Below are 16,054 nucleotides of genomic sequence, written 5' to 3'. Positions count from 1 at the left end.
AAGCACCTCAGAGTGCAACATGATGTATGTTTACAACTCCAATACCATTGTCTGATTGTCTGTAATGACCAGATTGAAATGATTGTAATATTCATTGATTGTATTGATGCACCTCGTGATACATGTTGTAAAAGTTGAATCTGATTGGACTTATGTGATGGTGATTTTGAAATGGTTTGGTATGTTCTTCCAGATATTTTATGAATAAAGTATATTTTTCAAAAAAAAAGGTTCTCCCAGGAATGTTCTACCTGTCCCCGGTGTTGCGAAGGATGGGTCTGGCCACGCTGCTGCGGAACGCTCCAAGTAGTTGGACCGTGCCGTACCACCTGTCCCTTGTGGAAAAATTTATGCAGAGAAACACCTTTGACCACAAGTCCATCAGGCAGTGGTCAGCACGTAACGTCTTAGAGGCCCTGAGGGAAAAGGAGAGGGTGGATCCTGTGGGATGGTTCCCCGAGCAGACTGTCAAAGTCATTTGTCGGAATGCCTCATCACCAGAACTTTCCAACAAGCACCAAGACATAGCTTGGCTGGTGGTGAGAAAGGCCCTCCCCGTCAGATCCTTCCAACACGCCAGGAGTCTCACCCCCTCTGCACATTGCCCTCGAGGTGGCTGTTGTGGGGACGAGACCATTGTTCACCTCCTTGTAGATTGTGCCTTTGCAAAGAAGGTCTGGAGAGAGATGCAGTGGTTTTTGTCGAGGTTCATCCCGAGCAGTTCTGTGACACAGGACTCTGTGCTCTACGGGCTGTTCCCAGGGACACACACCGAGACAAACATCAACTGCAGCTGGAGGATCATCAACTCTGTGAAAGACGCTCTTTGGTCTGCCCGAAACTTGTCGGTCTTCCAATGCAAAGAGTTGTCCCCGACCGAGTGTTGCAGACTGGCACATTCCAAAGTCCAGGACTACGTGCTGAGGGACGCACTAAAGCTTGGGGCAGCCGCCGCAAAGGCGCAATGGGGAAAGGTCGCTGTCTAAGACCTTTCTGCCACAGTGCACCGAGGGGCTGGGAAAGGCATAGAACCCTCACGTTGTATGGCTCACATTAAATGTACACAGTGAATACTATTTGTCTTATAATTGTATTGAAGCACTTCAGAGTGCAACATGATGTATGCTGATAACTCCAATACTATTGCACTGTCTGACTGTAATGACCTATTGAAATGACTGTAATAGTCATTGATTGTATTGAAGCACCTCGTGATCCATGTGTAAAAGTTGAAAATGGTTTGAAAGGGGGGGCCTTTCTCACCACCAGCCAAACTACATCTTGGTGCTTGTTAGAAAGTTCTGGCGATGAGGCATTCTGCCAAATGACTTTGACAGACTGCTCGGGGAACCGTCCCACAGGATCCACCCTCTCCTTTTCCCGCAGGTCCTCTAAGACATTACGTGCCGACCACTGCCTGATGGACCTGTGGTCAAAGGTGTTTCTCTGCATAAATCTTTCCACGAGGGACAGGAGGTCCAACTACTTGGAGCGTTCCGCGGCAGCGTATCCAGACCGAACCTTCGCAACACCGGGTGCAGGTGGAACCTCAGCACGTCGTGACACTTGGTGTTTGCGTACTGAGGATCCATGCACAGCTTGATGCAGCCGCACACAAAGGTGGCCATCAGTATAAGGACCACAGGACATCCTCAATACATCCAAAATACTTTTGAAGCGTAGTCACCTTTGTAAGGTTGGAAACACAGTAGCCAAATTATGCACAGGAAGCTCCCATAATCAGCCAGATGATGGGTGGATTGCTTGTTTATGTGATGTTGATTGAGGGATACACATTGACGGAAGATACTCAAGGTATCCGCCGTCAATGTGTATTTAAGGTCACGCTCAAGGCCGATGGTAAGGGAGCCATCTTCCACCCTCCTTCCAGCTTCGCTATCGGGGGAAGCCGTGGCTACCTTGTCTACGCTGGGCAGCCCAAACTTTGTTGCTCATGTGGCAAGTCTGGTCATGTGGCGGCCAACTGCAGCGCCGCCCTCTGCAAGAACTGCAAACAGGAAGAGCACCAGACAAAGGACTGCAAACATGCCAAGTGCTGCAACCTGTGTGGCGAGGCAGACCACCTCTACAGGACCTGCCCCAAACGCTGCCTCACTTACGCACAGGCAGCCAAAGCCAACGAATCTGATTGTACTTTTGTGATGGTGATTTTGAAATGGTTTGGAATGTTCTTCCAGATATTTTATGAATAAAGTATATTTTTCAAAAAAAAAGTGGTTCTCCCAGGATGAGGCTAGCCCATTGCACTTCGGGTGTGCTGACGCCTGTGATGACCCCAAATGCGGGATACTCGACTGCAAAATTTGTGGTAGTGGGGGACTACGTTCACGCTCTCCCCTGAATTACTAATCAAAAAGCAGAATCTGAATCTTCCTCACTGGTCTAAATTCTCACCGCCTTTTCTTTAGTACCTTTTCCCATTCGGAATTGTTCTGGTCATCCCCAGAAAGTTTCACTTTCACCCCAGGCAACTTTTTTGCCTTGTCATTTATTTCCTGCCTGCCAAGTTACATTTTTGCACCTGCAATTCACCCACTCAAGCATTCTTTCAAAGCCGTCATCTAACACTTCACCCAACGTGTCAACACTCCCTGGACTAATTCCAGCCCCCAAACCACCTTATCTCTCAACTTCTGTAGTAATCCAAATTGACATTACCTGTCTCATTTACTTTCATATTTTGAAGCATGTAGGAGCAGCCTGTCCCCTTGTTAAGTCTTGTTATAATTCAGGGATGATGAGTGTTTTGGGCTGTGCGATCATTCTGACAGTTAATTTGGATTTGTAAAGAAGTCCGGAGAGATGCGGGGTGGGGTGGGAGGTGGAGGGTGTTGATGGAACGAGTCTGTTCTCATGGTGAATTGGGTATTACATGGGGGCCTGAGAGAGAACATTGGAGTGGTATGGCACGGTCCAACTACTTGGAGCGTTCTGCGGCAGCATGGCCAGACCCATCCTTCACAACACCAGGGACAGGTAGAACCTCAGCACGTAGTGACACTTGCTTACTTAAGATGTACGCACAGCTTGATGCAGCCACACACAAAGGTGACCATCAGTATAAGGGCGATGTTGAGCACGTTTTTTCCCCCTTTATCTAGAGGCTGCGGACACGATCCATTTTCGACCTCCAGATAAAGCGAAAGATGGCTCGGGTGATCACCATCGCGCAGGAGACTAGAATGGGCCAGACCTGCGTCACGTACAGCAACAGCGAGAGTGCCTCACACCTGATGACCAGGTTCTTACCCACAATGGAGAGGAGCGTCGCTCCCAAATGCCCAGTTTTCTTTTCACCATAGACACTCGCTCCTTCCAGTTTCTAACGCATGCCCTGGTCCCTCCGAACCATATCCCCAGCACCTTCAGGCCGTCAGCCCTGACAGTGAAGGGGACAAAGGATTGGTCAGCCCAGTTCCCAAAGAATATGGCCTCGCTCTTCCCACGATTTACCTTGGCTCCCGAGGCCAGTTCGAACTGGTCGCAGATTTGGATCAGTCTGCGCACCGACAGCGGATCTGAGCAGAAGACGGCGATATCGTCCATGTACAGGGAGGCTTTGATCTGAGTGCCTCCACTGCCTGGGATCGTCACTCCTCTTATGCCCGGATCCTTCTTGATGGACTCAGCAAAGGGTTCTATGCAACACATGAAAAGAACAGGCGAGAGAGGACAGCCCTGCCTGACTCCAGATTTAATAGGAAAGCTATCTGATTCCCACCCATTGATTGAGACTGCGCTACTGATGTTAGTGTAGTGCAGTTGGATCCAATTGCGAATTCCCTCCCCAAACCCCATTTTGGAGAGCACATCCACCATGTAGGTGTGCAATATTCTGTCAAAGGCCTTCTCCCGATCCAGGCTGATGAGGCAGGTGTCCACACCCCTGTCCTGCACATAGGCAATCGTATCCCTGAGCAGCGTGTGGCTGTCAGAGATCTTCCTGCCCGGCACAGTGCAGGTCTGGTCAGGGTGGATCACCAATTCCAGAGCGGACTTGACCCGATTGGCTATGACCTTGGACAGAATCTTATAGTCCACACTCAACAGTGAAATGGGTTGCCAATTTCTAATTTCCTCCCTTTCCCCCTTGTGCTTGTAGATGAGGGTGATGATGCCTTTCCTCATGGATTCTGACATACTGCCGGCCAGGAGCATACTCTCGTACACTTCTAGCAGGTCTGGGCCCATCCAGTCCCACAGAGCCGAATACAACTCCGCCGGCAAGCCGTCGCTTCTGGGAGTTTTACTCTTCTCGAACGACTCAAGGGCCTTGGTCAATTCGTCAGGAGTTAGTGGTTTGTCCAGGCTCTCCCCTGTAATGTCGTCTAATACCTCCGTGATAGAGGACAGGAAGGACTGGGAGTCCGTGCTGTCTGTGGGCTTCACGTCATACAATCCAGCATAAAAGGATTTGCTGATCCTCAAAATGTCGGACTGTGGTGACTTTACTGAGCCGTCTTCTTCCTTCAGGCTGCTGATCACAGAGCTCTCTCTGTGTACCTTTTGGAAGAAGAAACATGAGCACGTCTCATCCCGCTCCATGGAGCGGACTCTGGAACGGAAGATGATCTTGGAGGCTTCCACAACAAAGAGCAAGGTCTGCTGAGCTCTTCACCTCTTGGAGATCCTCCTTGACATCGACCCCCAGGGCGGCAGGAACAGTTTATGCATATTTTTCTCAAGTTGGGACATTTACCTTTGTTCCTCTCTAGCCTTCTGAACACCTTTTGAGGATGAAGGACCTCTTGATGTTCACCTTGATCGCTTCCTGCCAGTGTGTCCAAGGCCCAAAGAGGGGTTTCACGGTTCTCCAGCCTTTGTAACCTCTTTTGAGTTTCTCGATGTTTTCTGGGATCAGCAAACTCACATTCAGCCTCCATGTCCCCCGGCCAACCCTCTGGTCTTCCTGTAAGAGTGCCCTATTTCACTTTAGTTACAATCCCAGCTGCTGTTAATACTGCACAAGTCAGATCCGAGAATGAAACCTGGCTTGGTAGATCCCAACTTTTTTTTTAGAAACCGTGGATGAAAATTACTGAACAAATTCACAGGAGTCTGCTGATGAACTTTTAACACAAAGAACAAAATATTTATTAAAACAAAAAAAGTGAATTATATTATACCAGACAAAAAGGCTGGAAAGATCTCAATACAAACATAAATTCCCACTATTCCTTTACCCCAGCAATATCCTTACTGACACATAAACCCAGTGAAGAGTTACCACTAGCATGACAGAATGGCTTCTCGCTTAGGGACTGGCACAGTTGCAAATGGCTTTCTTCTGGTGAATTCTTGAGCATTCACTTGATGTTTCTCACCCAACTCGTATCTCTCTCAAAAGAGACTCAAAAGCCACATTCTATATTCACTGTTTCTTCAACTGCAGAACAAACAAATGAGTTCCCTAAACTCAGTCTTCCAGTAGCACCTTCGCTAAACCGATCACTTTACTGAGTTACAAACCTGATTGTTTAGTTGACTATTGTCCCACTAGCCTCGTAGTTTTTCTTCTCGGAGAGCTTAAAATCCAAATTTTCTCTATTTGACATACACTGAACATTCCCTCTCAGCTCCTGCCTTTTGTGTGTCTGTGTCACTGGAGCACTGTCGCTAGGCAACAGTAAAGCTTTTCCATTTTTTTTTTCCAGGATTATTGAACTTTCAACCCCTTTTAATCCATCTCTTTAACCTCAGGAGTTGTAAGACCTCATTAAAAACTAAATATACAAACAAACTCAAAAGACTTGAAACCTTTTAATCACAAGTCAATCCAGGCTCCCAGGCACCAAGGATCATAAACAAAACCTAAACGGAACTGAACCATTTTTACCTTTCTTAACGCAGCTCGCCACCACCTTCTCAAGGGCAGTCAGGGATGGACAGTAAATGCTGGCCTAGCCAGCGACGCCCACATCCCATGAATGAAATTTAAAAAAACAAATATATATATGTTTATATGAATTCAACTTAAAGCTATACATTGTTCATAACACTTTTTATTTCCTTCAGATATTATTAAATTTGCCGCACCTCAGATGGTCTCCTTTGTCATTTACTATCCGCTAGTTTTCTACCTCATCCAAGCTCCTCTACCCCCCACCTCTTCACCTTGCTCTTCCCAACTGGAGTCAGTGCTGTATTTTTTGGAGTATTTCTGCTCGAGTTTTAATGCTCCCTGTCATTGTGCCCTGCTGATTATTTATATTCTCAAGCCTCTTAAACTTCATTTTACAGGAGCCTCAGGAGCAATTGTCATGAGTTTGTTCCACAGCAATGAATAAACAATGATTACCAACAAGACATTGTTACTTGCTTGTGCTTGCTCTGACCTCAGATGACATTTTGACCATCTGCACCACCTGTGACAGAGACCGACACCCAGCAGCTTGTAGCTGATGGAAGAATGGTAGGCAATGTGGAATTATGAGATTGTGCCTTTAGTGACCTTTAACCCCATGGATTGTCAGCGGTGCAGTGTTTTTCCCGCCATGCTTCAACCCTGGGCAGAAGAAGGGAAAGAGCTTCTCAGTGAAAGTGTGGGTGAAAGTGTGGAGATGGAACATGTTGTCCACAATGTAAAATGACACCTGTCCAGCCTCATAATCCAGGTACACCCCAATTCTTGTGGGATTCACTCTTGGGAAGAGACGAATCCGTGAGGGGGATGTGCCAGCGACATAGTCGCAATCGGGCAGCAACCACACAGCCCAGTATCCGGTCTCAGGTCTTAGGCTGATTCCTCCTTTCCTGTTGACAGATTCTTGGGCCAATCCCATAAACCACTCTGTCTTGTTGCCCACCTCCACCTCCCAGTAGTGTCTCCCTGATGTGAATCCCTCTGATCCCAGGATGAAGGCACAGTGATCAAACCTCTCTGGTGTGTCAGAGGGCAGTTGCTGTTTGTCTCCGAGTCTTACACTGGTGCGGTCCTCAGACACGATGAGCTGGGGATGGGCTGTGTCTGGATCCAAAGTCAGAGAGACTGGAACTGTGGGAAATTTACAGTAACACGTTGAGCAATTTGATTCCTTGCTGTGTTTTATTCAAACATTTTCTTTTCAAAGTGCCCACTCGGGGTCTTGGGCTGTGTTTATGGAATCGACATTCCTGCCCTCCTTCCTTTCCCTCCTGAACAGCTTGTATCCAGCAATAGTTAATACCCAGTCCTGCCCTTTTTTGAGCCAGGTCTCCATTATCATCACAATATCATGTTCCCATGTGGTTATCTGCACCTGTGGCTCACCAGCCTTATTTACTATGCTTTGTGTGCTTGTAAACATGCACAGTAAGCCTAATTTAGATTCTATTGTATTCCACCTTACTCTGACCCCACCTAATACCTTGCCTTTCCTACTCTAGTGCCCTGTTTCTCCCAATCCTTTGTGCACCTTGTTTCTCCTTTCTAATGCTATACGCTGGCTCCCATCTCCCAGCCAGGTTGGTTTAAACCCTCCCCAACAGCATTAGCAAATTGTCAAATTAGGGCATTGGTCCCGGCTCTGTTGAGGTGCAGCTCATCCAGCCTGTACAGGACCAACCTCTCCCATAAGCAATCCTGATATCCCATGAATCTGTAGCCTTCCCTCCTCCCACCATCTCTCCAGCCACCCATTCTTCTGCTCTGTCCTCCTTTTTCCAGTGAGTCACTCTCGTGAGGAACATGGAGTAATCTGGAGATTCTACTGCTTGCAAGCTTTTTTCCTCTAAAAACCTGCCTGCAGAAGGACCCCATTCCTCTTTCTACCTATGCAATTGGTCCAGATATGGAGCAAAACCTCTCTGGCTGTTTCCAATTATCCTCCCCCCACCACCACCCCCAATTCACAGAGGGCTTTGAAGCTGCTCAGTAACATCTCTGATCCAAGCACCAGAGAGACAATACACTTGATATTTGGCTTCAACCCCATTTTCACACCCCCAACCTTAAATGTATTCAACGATGAAGCATCCACAACCCTCTGTGGTAAAGAATTCCAAAGATTCACAACCCTTTCAGTGAAGTAATTCCTTTCCATCTCAGTCCTAAATGACCGTCCCCTTATCCTGAGACTGTGCCCCCGTGTTTTGGATTCCCCAGCCAGTGGAAACAATCTCTCAGTGTCCACCCTGTGTCTGCCCCTTCAGAATCTGATATATTTCAATGAGATCACCTCCCATTCTTCTAAACTCCAGAGAATATAAACCCAATTTACTCAGCCTCTCATCATGGGACAACCCTCTCATCCCAGTCACCAATCTAGTGAACCTTCACTGTACCGCCTCCAAAACTAGGATATCCTTACTTAAATATGGAGACCAAAACTATGCAAAGTACTCCAAGTGTGGTCTCACCAAAGCCCTATAGCAAGGCTTTGTTGTTCTTCTACTCTAACCCCCTTGCAGTAAAGGCCAACATGCCATTTGCCTTCCTAAATGCTTGCTGCACCTGCACACCAACTTTCTGTGTTCCTTCTAGGAGTACATTCAAGTCCCTCTGAACACAAGTTTCACACCTTTTCAAAATATTCTGCTTTTCTATTCTTAGGACCAAAGTGAGTAACTTACACTTCCCCACATTATACTCCAGCTGCCAACCTGCTGTCCACGTCACCTGTCTAAATCTCATTGCAGCTTCTCTGTGTCCTCCTCACAGCTCTCATTCAGCTTTGTATCGTCAGCAAACTTAGATACATTACTCTTTGTCTCTTAGTATAAATCATTAATATAGATTGAGAAAGGCTGAGGCCCCATCACTTATCCTTGCGGCACTCCACTAGTTACAGGCTGCCAGTTTGAAAATGTCCCATTTGTCCCCGCTCTTCTAGTCAAAAAACACCCATTGGCCATTACCTTTTGCTCTCTGCCACTGAACCAATTTTCAGATCCAACTTATCCCTGCCTTTCACTTTTGTGACAGTTTGTCATGTGGGACTTGTCAGAAGCCTGGCTAAAATCCATAGCGACTACATGAAATACTCTACGCTCATCAATCTCCTTGTTACATCCTCACAGATTCAATCAGGTTAAGTCAAGCATGACCTTCCCTTAAGAAATCCATGCTGGCTGGTTATAGAGATCTCTTTCTGGTTTCGGTAAACATTGCTGGTAGCTTCACACACTGAGCCCGAGGATTCCACAAGAAAGCAAAGTACTGGCCTGAGTAGATCGGGAGAAACTGTTCCCATTGGTGGAAGGATTGAGAGCCTGAAGGTACAGATTTAAGGTAATTGGGAAAAGAAACAACGGCGACATGAGGAAAAACCTTTTCTCACAGCGAGTGGTTAGGATCTGGAATGCGCTGCCTGGGAGTGTGGTGGGGGCAGGTTCAGTCGAGGCATTCAAAAGGGAATCGGATGGTTATCCGAAAAGGAAGGATGTTCGGGGCTACAGGGAGAAGGCCGGGGAGTGGCACTAGGTGAATCGCTCCCTCAGAGGGGTGGCACAGACACAACGGGCCAAAAGGCCTCCTTCTGCGCAGTAACCATTCTGTGATTCTACAAGAATGGAGAGCCATCCCCTGGAATAACAACTGACATTGTGCACATTTAATATGCGGTCTGGGATTCTGGTTATTCTCTTCTGATGTGGATTTATAAATCAAGAAAAGGAACTTAAGAGCTTTACCGGGGTTAATGATGCCAAACATTTCTCTCCACACTGTGTACTGTAAAGGGCCACTGAACTTTCCAATAGATAGGGCGGCATCTGCTGCTGACAGTACTTTATAGTTCTCGCCGGTTCTGTAAGAATTAAACAGTTGCTGTAATAAATGGACAGTTGACACTTTGTTAACTTGTTTTTAAGTTGTACAGAATTTCAGTGAAGAGAATGTCCTACCTGCTCTTCTGACAGACATCCTCCTAAAATAAGTGAGACACAAGTATGAGTTGACAGTGACAGACCACCCATATCCAGACAGCAGACATTAAACACACACTGTTACAAGTTGCTCAGAATTTGAATTCTCACTGCCGGGCCAAACAGATAAAATGGAGATATAACTGCTATTTTTGATATGAATCAATGAGTTTTACTTGGGTTCGGGGTGCACCATTTAAAGGTCTGCAGAGGACTTGAACTCAGTCATGTAAGCAGTTGCAAGGAGGATGCTAACAGACTTAAGGAAGATATAGACGGTTGAAATGGGCAGACACGAGACAGATGAAATTAGGCAGAGACGATTATGATACATTTTGGAAGAAAGTATGAGGAGAGGCAATATAAACTAACCAGTAGAATTTTTAAAAGGGGGTGCAAGAACAGAGAGACCTGCAGCTATGTTTGCACATACAGGTCGAGTGTCTGTTATCTGAAATCCTCGGGGCTGATTGGTTTTCGTATTTCAGATAATTTTGGTTTTCAGATAACTCATATAGGACTAGGCCTACTTACATAATGGGCAAAGCCAACGCTAGATATATTCTAAAGTAAATAAAATGGCTAGAAAAGTAAGATGCATCACTGAATAATAAATACAGGGTACCTATAATAAGTTGCCATCTGCAATTCTGCTTGTAGGAGAGGGTTCAGAATGTCGATGTGCAGGCAAACAATTAAACTTCCCAAGCTAAAGTTTGGGTGCGGTCGGCGAAGTTTGTGTTGGCTCGGGTCAGGGACTCCCTGTGCTAAAGGTTGGGTGCGGTCGGTGAGGTTCATGTTGGCTCAGGTCGTGTTAATTCGGGTCAGGAATTCTGCTCTAAAGGCCGATGAGTGTCAAAAAAAGTGCAGTTTTTGGATGTTTTACAGATAAAAGATACGTGACCTGTACTTGTAGATGACAGGAAGAATTGATAAAGGTGTACAAAAATCATATGGAATTTTAGGCCTTATTAATAGAGCCATACATAAACAAGGGAGTTATGTTAAACCTTTGTAAAATGCTGGTTAGACCTCAGCAGGCATACTGTGTTCAATTCTGGGCAAAGCTTGGAAAGGCTGCAGAAGAGATTTACTGGAATGGTACCAGGGATGAGGAACTTCAGTTGTTCTCCTTTGAGAAGACAAGGTAAAATTTAATACAGCATGGTGCTTAGTTAATCCAAGTTACTCAGGCAGTGTCAACATGGTTTTGTGAAAATTATCAATCATGTTTAACCAATTTATTGGAGTTCTTTGAAGAAGTAACATGTGCTGTGGATAATGAGAAACCAGTGGATGCACTGTATTTAGATTTCCATAAGGCATTTGGTAAGGTGCCACATCAAAGGTTATTGCAGAAAATAAAAACTCATGGTGTAGAGGGTAGTAACATATTGGCATGGATAGCAGATTGGCTAGCTAAGAGGAAAGAGAGAGTAGGTGTAAATGGGTCATTTTCTGGTTGGCAAGATGAAACGAGTGGTGTGCCACAGGGATCAGGGCTGGGGCTTCAACTTTTTACAATTTATATAAGTGCCTTGGATGAAGGGACAGAAGGTATGGTTGCAAAATTTGCTGTGATACAAAGATAGGTAGGGAAGTCAGTTGTGAGGGGACATAAGGGGTCTACAAGGGGATCTAGATAGGTTAAGTGAGTGGGCAAAGATCTGGCAAATGGAGTGTAATGTCAGAAAATGTGAAATTGTCCATTTAGGCAGGAGGAATATTAAAAAAGCATATTATCTAAATGGTGAGAAAGTGCAGAGCTCTGAGATGCCGGGGGGGTCTCTGTGTCCTAGTGCATGAATCACAAAAGGTTAGTGTGCAGGTACAGCAGGTAATTAGGATAGATAATAGAATGTTACCATTTATTGCAAAGGGAATTGAATCCGAAAATAAAGAGGTTATGCAGGGCATTGGTGAGGTCACATCTGGAGTACTGTGTACAGTACTGTTCTCCTTAATTAAGGAAGGGTGTAAATGCATTCGAAGCAGTTCAGAGAAGGGTTACCAGGCTAATATCTGGAATGGGCGGGTTATCATATGAGGAAAGGTTGGACAGACAAGGCTTGTATCCGTTGGAGTTTAGAAGAGTAAGAGGCGACTTGATTGAAACATATAAGATCCTGACGGGTCTTGTAGGGAGGATGTTTCCTCTTGTGGGCAAATCTAGAACTAGGGGGCACTGTTTCAAAATAAAGGGCCACCCATTTAGGACAGAGATGAGGAGAATTTTTTTCTCTCAGAGGGTAGTGAGTCTTTGGAACTCTCTTGTTCAAAAGGTGGTGGAAGCAGAGTCTTTGAATATTTTAAGGCAGAGGTAGATAAATTCTTGATTAACAAGGGGGTGAAAGGTGATCGGGGGTCAGCAGAAATGTGGGGTTGAGGTAACAATCAGATCAGCCATGGCCTTATTAAATAGCGGGGCAGGCTCGAGGGGCTGAGTGGCCTAATCCTGCTCCAAATTCATATGTTTATATTGTGAGCCAAATTACTGCTTTCTGTGCTGTCGGGATCTATGATCTCATGCAGTTGATTTTTATGCCAGCCACAGAAACTGAATATAAGTCTCACTCACAGATCCAGTGGTAGGATTTTAATTTACCCTGACCTGAGGAGACTTGCAGGGTGGGGTGGAGGGGGAGGTAGAGAGGGTTAGTGGGGGTGGGGGGGGGGGTGGGGATTTGAGCTAGGTGCATAGATCCTGATAGTCTCTTCACTTCTGACCTTAATGATGGAGGGGAGGTCACTGATGGAACTTCCTAACAGCACTGTGGATGTACCTACAACACATGGACTGCAGCAGTTCAAGAAAGGAGCTCACCACCACCTTCTCAAGGGCAATTAGGGATGGGCAATAAATGCTGGTCTAGCCAATGATGACCACATCCTGTGAACGAATAAAAATAATTTGAAGCAGCTGAAGGTGTTTGGAAACTCTTTTGAGTTACCAACAGTCACAGATTGCAACTCTTTTCGAGTACAATCACAGTTCTTGGTTTCCAGGAGTGGGACATGAACCCACAACCCTCTGATTCAAAGGCGAGGGTGCTATGAACTGAGCCACAGCTGAACTAGGACACTACACTGAGGTGCAGTGATGTCCTGGGGCTGAGATGATTGGCTCCCAACAACCACAATCACCTTCCTTTGTGCTAGGTGTGACTCCAAACAGCGGAGAGTTTGAGGAGCCTGTAGTGGGTTTGTAGGCCTGCAGCAGGGGGTCAGATTCCTTGGGCAAATAGGGGGAGGGGGAGGAGGATGAGGGGGGAATCGAAGGCGTGGGGGAGGGGGTGGGGGTAATCAGAGACCTGGGGGGAGGTGAGCGGGGTTGGGGAATTGGGGACTAGGAGGCGGGGCAGATGGAGGGCTGGGGTGTAAATGGTTTGGTGGCCTCGAAAGGAAGGCCTAGGGGAGCTTTGAATGGAATGCTGCCCCCTCTCATCAGGTAGATGAAAAAGCACCCACCTCTGAGATCCTGGGTTTAGCTCTGACACTTAACATTAAATGGCGACTAACAATGAAGCGCATAATATTTAATGTTCAAACCTATATCTTGGGGGAGCTGACAGATTGATCACCCGACCCAAAGTGGTTAAATCTCCTCAGAATTGATGCGTAACCTGCCTTGCAAAGAGAATTCCGGAGAATATTAATATTTGGCAATACCGGGAATAATTTACAAACTGGGGTCAAGAACAAGGCAACTCATACCTGGGAGTTTGCAAGTATTCCCTGGAATTTTCAAACAGTGTTGGAGCGCATTAGATTAGCCACCATCGCACACAGATCGGGAATAGACAGAACAGGTTCGAGTTCATCAACGAATGTTGCATTTATTTCAAAGTTAGCATTGGTTATTTTGCAATTTCCACGTTTCATGGAACCAACCCGTATTATAATCCTCACCTTCAGAAATTTCACTCTGTCTTGTTGTTCCATCTGTTTCTGCAACTTCAAAAGCTCCTCCTCAATAGAACATAAATTCCCTTGAATTTCTCGGAGGTTTTTCTCCATTGTATCTAGAATCTCCTCCTCTTCTCTCCTGAGATCTCGGAGTAAACGCTGCTCTTTCTCAGTGAGAACCTGGTGCATTTCCCTGAACTCGGATGTGATGTGGGTTTGCAGACTGCTCGACTGTTTCTGCCAAGTGAAATGTGAAAAATAATCCTTTACCGCGACAAAGGGAACAAATCTAACCAAGATCCCAGAAAACCAGCGCAGGGAGAACAAGTCGTCCGCAAGCATGACCCAGACCTTCCTGTCGCTTGCCATTTCACCACCCCATCCTGTTCTCATGCCCACATGTCCGTCCTTGGCCTGCTGCAATGTTCCAGTGAAGCTTAACACAAACTGGGAGAAACAGCACCTTATCTCCCCATTAGGCACTTTACAGCCTTCTGGACTGAGTTCAACAACTTCAGATTATGAACTCGGTCCTCTACTTTCACCTTTTTTAAATCCCCATTTAAATTTTTTTTATCTACTTATTTTTAATTCATTATTTTATCCCACTTTCTATCCTTTTTTTCCCTACCCCACCTTCAAGAGGGCCATCTGTTACTTGTTCCATGTTGTTCTTTCACAGAGTGCTGACCCTTCTTCTAATATTCACACATTCTGCTTTGTTACCTTTATGCCACTATCAGCACTTTCTTTAGCCCTTATCACTACCATTAAACTCCCTTTGTCCTTTTGTTCAGGACATCTTCGTCAATCTCTCCTTTGCCCCCACCTATCCTGACCTTCTATCCAGCTTCACTCCCTTCAAACAGTATAAATTTCATCACATTTGTATTTCATTTAGCTCTGAAGAAGGGTCATATGGACTCGAAACGTTAACTCTATTTCTCTCTCCACAGATGCAGCCAGACCTGAGGGGTTTTTCTCACAGGGAGAATTTACCCTAACTTCGGAAATCTTCCGTATCTGTTTCAGTTCGGTTTCCAGAAACACCGATTTCTTCTCTGTGAGAGATTGTAAAGATGATTTCAGCTGATCCTGGGATAGGGATAGAAATTCACAGCATGAAAGGGTCAGACTGTGAAAGTGTGATAAAATAATCTGGAGATAAAATCTGCTCCATGTTACCTTGTAGATTTCAACAGCTTCTGTAATCGGCATGAAATTGTGAGATTTGTGTTCCCGCGAATCTCTACAAATCAAACAGATCAGTTTCTTGTCAGTTTCACAGAACAGTTTCAATTCTTCCTGATGTTCCTCACAGTGAAGTTTATTTTCATTCCCTCCCGGGTTCAGTTTTAATTTTCGAGCCTTCTCCGCCAATCTCGCTAAATTCCTGTTGACCGTGAGTTTTCTGTCTGGAAACTCCTCTCTACATTCCGGGCATGAGTTTCTGTCCTTTTCCCAAAACTGTGTGATACAGGAGCGGCAGAAGTTGTGTCCACACTCCAGTGAAACCGGATTGGTGAAGAAATCAAGGCAAATGGAGCAATTTACATCCTCGGTCCAGCTCCAGCTCTCGGGCTGCTGCCCGGAGTCCATGTTCACACAGCACTTCCTGATTCGAACCCGCTTTCAGTTTCGAAGTCTCTGTGGGCTCCCGAAATGCATTGGATTTCAGCGGTTTCCAGATCAAATCCGCTGCAACATTCAAGGTATTCCAGTTCGCCCTTTAAGCTCCCGCCAACAGGAGTCGCTGCTGCACGATACTTCTCAAGCGAGCATGTTTCTCGGTCTTTTGTGATCACTGGGATTATCCCGAATCGGCCTTATGTACTCTGTAAACAAACTGATTTGCTCCGTGATAAAAGCAAACTACTGCGGATGCTGGAAATCTGAAACAAAAACAAAAATAGCTGGAAAAACTCAGCAGGTCTGACAGCATCTGCCGAGTCCGTATGATTCTTCATCAAAACTAAGACATATAGAAATGAGATGAAATATAAACTGGTTGAGGGGGTGGGACAGGTAGAGCTGGATGGGGGACCAGTGATAGGTGGAGGCAAAGAGATTGCCAAAGATGTCATAGACAAAAGGACAAAGGGGTGTTGACGGTGGTGATATTAGCTAAGGAATGTGCTAATGGTGACATTAAGGGTAGAAAGCAGGACGAGCAAGTGACAGATAGCCCGAGTGGGGGTGGGGTGGGGGGAAGGGATGGAAATGGGCTCGAGGTGGAGATAAAACAATGAATGGAAATACATTTAAAAATAATAGAAATAGGTGG

At 45.8% G+C, this 16,054-nt stretch overlaps 1 protein-coding gene and 1 non-coding gene across 4 annotated transcripts in view; one reads left to right on the top strand and one right to left on the bottom strand.

The window, feature by feature from the left end:
• The window catches only part of LOC144695768 (zinc-binding protein A33-like), a 176,420-nt gene extending 160,882 nt beyond the window's left edge, over positions 1-15,538 (bottom strand). Inside the window, exons 1-6 of one of the 3 annotated variants that reach the window (XR_013580014.1) lie at positions 14,956-15,532; positions 14,770-14,865; positions 13,774-14,007; positions 9,844-9,866; positions 9,631-9,746; positions 6,102-7,015 (exon numbers count right to left, since the gene is read on the bottom strand). Coding sequence is in view for 2 of the 3 variants with exons in the window: in XM_078566745.1 (XP_078422871.1) it covers positions 6,465-7,015; positions 9,631-9,746; positions 9,844-9,866; positions 13,774-14,007; positions 14,770-14,865; positions 14,956-15,369 (1,434 nt within the window). In the remaining variant the exon portion in view is untranslated. Of the gene's footprint in view, positions 1-5,088; positions 7,016-9,630; positions 9,747-9,843; positions 9,867-13,773; positions 14,008-14,769; positions 14,866-14,955 lie in introns of those variants that run through there. The other 2 variants (XM_078566746.1, XM_078566745.1) reach the window with 2 other exon arrangements.
• LOC144696204 (U1 spliceosomal RNA) lies at positions 2,199-2,361 on the top strand. The gene has a single exon (XR_013580116.1). It is a non-coding gene; the product is annotated as a U1 spliceosomal RNA (small nuclear RNA).
• Positions 15,539-16,054: the final 516 nt, after the last annotated feature.

Source organism: Cetorhinus maximus, chromosome 21 (genome assembly GCF_964194155.1).
Source record: "Cetorhinus maximus chromosome 21, sCetMax3.hap1.1, whole genome shotgun sequence".
Classification (NCBI taxonomy): domain Eukaryota; kingdom Metazoa; phylum Chordata; class Chondrichthyes; order Lamniformes; family Cetorhinidae; genus Cetorhinus; species Cetorhinus maximus.
This window is presented reverse-complemented; position numbering and strand designations above follow the sequence as displayed.